The 5,005-nt window shown below is 42.0% G+C and overlaps 1 protein-coding gene across 1 annotated transcript; it reads right to left on the bottom strand.

The window, feature by feature from the left end:
* Nucleotides 1-2,637: 2,637 nt before the first annotated feature.
* Nucleotides 2,638-4,074, bottom strand: LOC109776889 (protein FAR1-RELATED SEQUENCE 5-like). The gene is made up of 2 exons (XM_040402271.1): nt 3,166-4,074; nt 2,638-2,775 (listed from the first exon to the last, which is right to left on the bottom strand). The coding sequence occupies exons 1-2, from the start codon at nt 4,072-4,074 to the stop codon at nt 2,638-2,640; spliced, it is 1,047 nt and encodes a 348-aa protein (XP_040258205.1).
* Nucleotides 4,075-5,005: the final 931 nt, after the last annotated feature.

Genomic DNA, 5,005 nt, shown 5'->3' with positions numbered 1-5,005 from the left:
GCTTGCAATGCAAATGCTGTACGACGCCGTGGAGCTGGAAGAGAGCCAGAAGAGCCGGTACGCCATCTACAGGAGGCCTGCGCGGTCTACCAGCTGGTGTGACGACGAAGAAAGGCGTGTGGAAAGGTGCGGCTTCGCGCGGAGAGTCGCCGGCCACGCGCTGCGCGAGTTCTAAGTGGGGTGCCCGCCCTATTTCTCGCCTCACGCGAGGCGACCATCCAACTCGCTGAAGGGGGCGAGCCAGATGGGCCGGCCCACACGAGCGCGAGGCTGCAACCTATTTTCTCTGAGTTTTTTTTTCGTTTTCTATTTGGCCTTTTGCTTATGTTTATACTTTTGTTGAAATTTTAAAATATTCTATATATACATATATATTATACAAAAACAGTCGATAAAAACATTTGGAAATGTTGAACAAGTATTTCAGAAAATGTTAATCAAGCATTTGGAAAATGCTGAATAAGTATTTAAAAAATGTTGAACAAGTATTTGAAAAAATATGTTGATCATGTATTTGAAAAAATGTTGAATTTTTTTTTAAGAATGTTGAACACATGTTTGAAAAATGCTAATCAATCATTCAGAAAATGTTGAATAAGTATTTAAAAAATATTGAACAAGTATTTGAAAAAATATTGAACATGTATCTGCAGAAATGTTGAGCCAGTATTTGACAAATGTTGAATAAGTATTAAAAAATGTTGAACGAGTATTTAAGAAATGTTGAACAACTATTGCGGAATGTTGAATAAAAATAAAAAATGTTGAATAAATATTAAAAATGTTGAACAAATATTTGAAAATGTTGAATAACTATTAATAAATGTGGAACAACTATTTGGAAATGTTGAACCATTATTTGAAAATGTTGAATAAGTATTAAAATGCGAATAAATATTAAAAATGTTGAAAAAGTATTGAACGACTATTTAAAAAATGTTAAACATATATTTGAAAAATGTTGAATAAATATTAAAATATTGGACAAGTATTTTAAAAATGTTGAATATGTGTTCAGATAATGTTGAACGTGTATACAAATAATGTTGACCACTTATTAAAAAATGGTTGGAAATAGGTTTTCAGTGAAAATCTGAAAGTTCTCACGTGGTCCATCGGATCTATAATGAGCGGCTCCGATCAAAGGTGGGATCTCCCACGATCCACTTAAACAAAATTAGTGGATAACCCCCTGTTCTCTCAGTGATTAACGAATATCATGTGGGGATTGCCTTGCCCAACTCGATCTAACTCTTCCCCGGTCGTCCCATGGGCTGCTCCCGCAGGGAACGCCATGGCGGTTTCGAGACTTCTAGCGGCCGCGAGGCACGAGGCGGGGCAGACACAACCGGCACCGGCAGCGACGCGGGTACGCACCGCCTCGGAGCTCTCATCGACAGGGAGGGCTCCCGAGGATCTGAGGCGAGGACGCCGCCCTGGGAGGGAGGCAACGATATCCGCGACGTCCGCCCCGGAAGCTTCACCAACGACGCAGACAGTGTGGCGGGAGAGTGGGACTGCGTAGGTGACGCGCACGCGGCAGACCAGCCGCAGGGGTGAAGTCGAGCGGCATGGTGATAGCAGCGCATCTGAGCTGCTGCGCTAGGATGACGGTGGGTGTGACCTGCAGGGTAGCCGCGTCCATTACACTAGCGGCTGGATCCGTCGACCTCGAGAGGCAACGACGTGGGCCATGCTACGCTTTTCTCTGAAAAATTGTACCTCAACTTTACAGTTCTCTGAAGAAACGTCCGCACAACCTCTGTTATTTCAGAAAATGTACCTGAACATGCTGAAGCTTTTGCATTGAGATTTGCTATATTGTTAGTGCTGGAGTTGTGCAACTCTCCTGTGGTGATTGTTCGGTGGCAATGGACAAACTGAAAATCTGAAGCATCTCGTTGTAGATTGTGTCATGAGCTCAAGAGATATCAAAGTGATGTGTAGTCACTTGCCTAACTGAATGTTCCAGCTCGCTGTAACCAAATTTTGCTGTAACACAGTGTACAAGTTAGCTGCGTCCATCACAGTAGCGTCTAGATGCGTCGACCTCGAGCGGAAACACGCGGAAGCGTGCTGCCCCATGCTACACTTTTCTCTGAAAAATTATAGCTCAACTATACAGTTCTCTGAAGAAATGTCCGCACAACCTCTGTTATTTCCGAAAATGTACCTGAACATGCTAGCTCGATCATAAGGGTTGTGTAATGTTTGGCTGGGGCTTGTCCCTCTGTTTGTTTCTAAATTTTCTTGTAAAGACTGTAATTTGGGCCCATGTACATGTGTCTAGCTACAAAAGAGATTAAGATTGATTGGGTGGTGGACTCATTGCAAAACTATGTGTGTAGGAGGCAAAAGAATGTGAATACAGAACTTCAGGATTCTTGCACAGTTTCAGCTTGATAAAATGTTAGCATGAAGCCCATAAACTAACATCTTTGTAGAGTTTTGCACGGTTCAACTTGATAAAATATTGGCACAATGCCAATTCAGAAATCACGCAACACATGAACTTGTTCAATGTAGTTCACCAGAACAAGCAACTAGCAATGTTTCTCTACAGATAAAGAAAAATCAGTAGCGGGTAACAAAAGGAGTTCTCAAAGAACGACATTGAAGCTCTCAAATAGATAATGCTCATGCTCTTAAAGGCGCCGCTCTTAGAAGCCCAAAAGATAAAGATGATCTCTCAGAAGATAATGCTGAAGCTTTGAACTCCATCTTCAAGTACACCAAAATAAAAGCACCTGGCTGCCTCGAATCAAATAAAAGAAGCTGCACATAGACATGAACACAACTGTTAGGATTGGACAAATGAATTCTGAAATAGTAATCATTCTGTTTGTATGACAACTACCTTTACATTTCTTTGCTCTTGTTAGGGCACGTACGACTATCATGGAAACCAACTTGCTTGCACGCCTTGCATGTGTGAGGCTTTTTGGGTCCTGCAGCAGTTTTCTTCCCCTCTCCATTCTTATTTTGCTTTCCTTCCCCATCCTTATTTTGCTTCCCTTCCCCACCCTTGTCTAAGTGTCCCTTAATTCTTTTGCATCTTCCCTTTGTGTGGACATCAGTTGGTGGATGGATTTCAACTTCACCAGGCATAGTACAACCAATGTATGCCTCAAATTCATCTTGCCTACTAGGATTATTGGCAGTAACCTTTTGAGATAAATTTCTTTTCATTCCAAGGAGACCATCTCTCAATGCTTCCAATTCTTGAGGAGAGTGCTCCGCCAACCTGATTGTGTCATCCAATGTTTGGTGTATCTCTGAAATCATTTTTCGCTTTGCCAAATCTAAAGAACTACTCTCATTTTCTTCAAGTAAGTTACCATAGCTGTCATATAGGGCTCTCCTATTAACTGTTTTCTTCCACCTATCCAAAATGAACTGACTAGGGAGCTCATTCAACTTTGCACCTCTCAAAACCATGATAATATGTTGGCATGGAATTCCACGTGTCTCAAATAACATGCAAGAGCAGTGAGCGCTCATGGTTGACGTGTTGAATTGAACTTCTCTAGACTTGGAAGAGCAGTATCCACCTACAACCGTGGTTTTCACATCACCTTCTTGCGATATGCTTTCAATCAAGCAATGTTCTCTAGCTGCACGCAATTCCTTCTGAAAAACTTTGAAAACCTCATGGGTGAAGTACATGCTAGCATGCTTCTCGATCTCCCAGGATGTAATCAGAGGAGGCATGGAACTGAGGCAATCATGGTCAGCCTTGAGTTCATTTTGACCTCTGAAATAGGCCGGTATCCATGACTTACGAATTTCATATCTCCTAGCAAACCATGTGTTTTCCTCAAGTCCAAATTCAGAAATCATGGAAGACCACTTAGCCTCAAATTCAGTTGGATTTTCAGATCCCCATACACATGAGTTAACTGAATTGTAGAAATGTTCATCCTCTCTCAGTGGAGGACCAACCTTTTCTGGAAGCTTTCTCATTATATGCCACATGCATAACCTATGGACGGTGTTTGGCATAACTTCATCAAGGGCAGCCTTCATACTAGCATCTTCATCAGTTACTATAAGCCTCGGTGCTACACCATCCATTGCTTTCAAGAATGTTTCGAACACCCATTTATATGACTCTATCTTCTCATCAACAATCAAGGCGGCACCATAGAAAACTGATCACATATGGTGGTTTATTCCTGTGAAAGGATAAAATATCATCTTATACTGATTGGTGCTATATGTGGAGTCAAAAGACACCATTTCGCCCAATAAAGCATAATTCTTCCGACAAAAAGCATCTGCCCAAAAGACACGCGTCAGTCGGTTTTTATCATCAAGAACATAGTCAAAGAAGAATCCTGGGTTGATTTTCTTCCTCTTTCTGAGGTTGTCAATGAACATTTGAGCATTTGTATCTTTGAAAGTGCTTCGCATGTCGCGGTGATAGTTTTGCAAGTCTCTCTTTGTGCACCCCACGAACTGGAATCCGCCCTCACCAACACGAAGCAATCAGAAGGCCCCAGATGTGCCAATGCTAGCTGCATGACATGTGAATAGTGTGGTCTTGGCCTTCTCGCTGACTTCTCTGTTAGACTTGATTAAATGCTGCTTCCTAGGTGTGACAAATTCATGGGTGTGTTCTTCTTGAAAATATGATATACAATATTTGCCATCCTGCATATGCTTGACAGTTATCATGGCCTCACAACCACATCTAGTAATCTTTCTTGCACGTGTTCTTGTCTTCTCTCCCTTCGAATCCTTCTTTCGTTCCTCCTCCTTTATTGTTCGGAAACCTGCTTTGCAACAAAGAAATCTCCTCCAGACCACCACATTACCTACGGTCCTTTTCTGCCCAATTCGAACTGAAAATCCAACACTGTGTGCGTAAGCCTTGTAAAACTTCTCGACAGCTTCCATACTCTCGAATGTCTTACCTACAACCGGCTTTAAGTTCTCATCATAGTCGGGTGTACATGATGAACCCTAAAACAACTAAAACTCGTTACTCATACAAGCTAGTGAT

Source organism: Aegilops tauschii, chromosome 3, assembly GCF_002575655.3.
Source record: "Aegilops tauschii subsp. strangulata cultivar AL8/78 chromosome 3, Aet v6.0, whole genome shotgun sequence".
NCBI classification, from domain to species: Eukaryota; Viridiplantae; Streptophyta; class Magnoliopsida; order Poales; family Poaceae; genus Aegilops; species Aegilops tauschii.
This window is presented reverse-complemented; position numbering and strand designations above follow the sequence as displayed.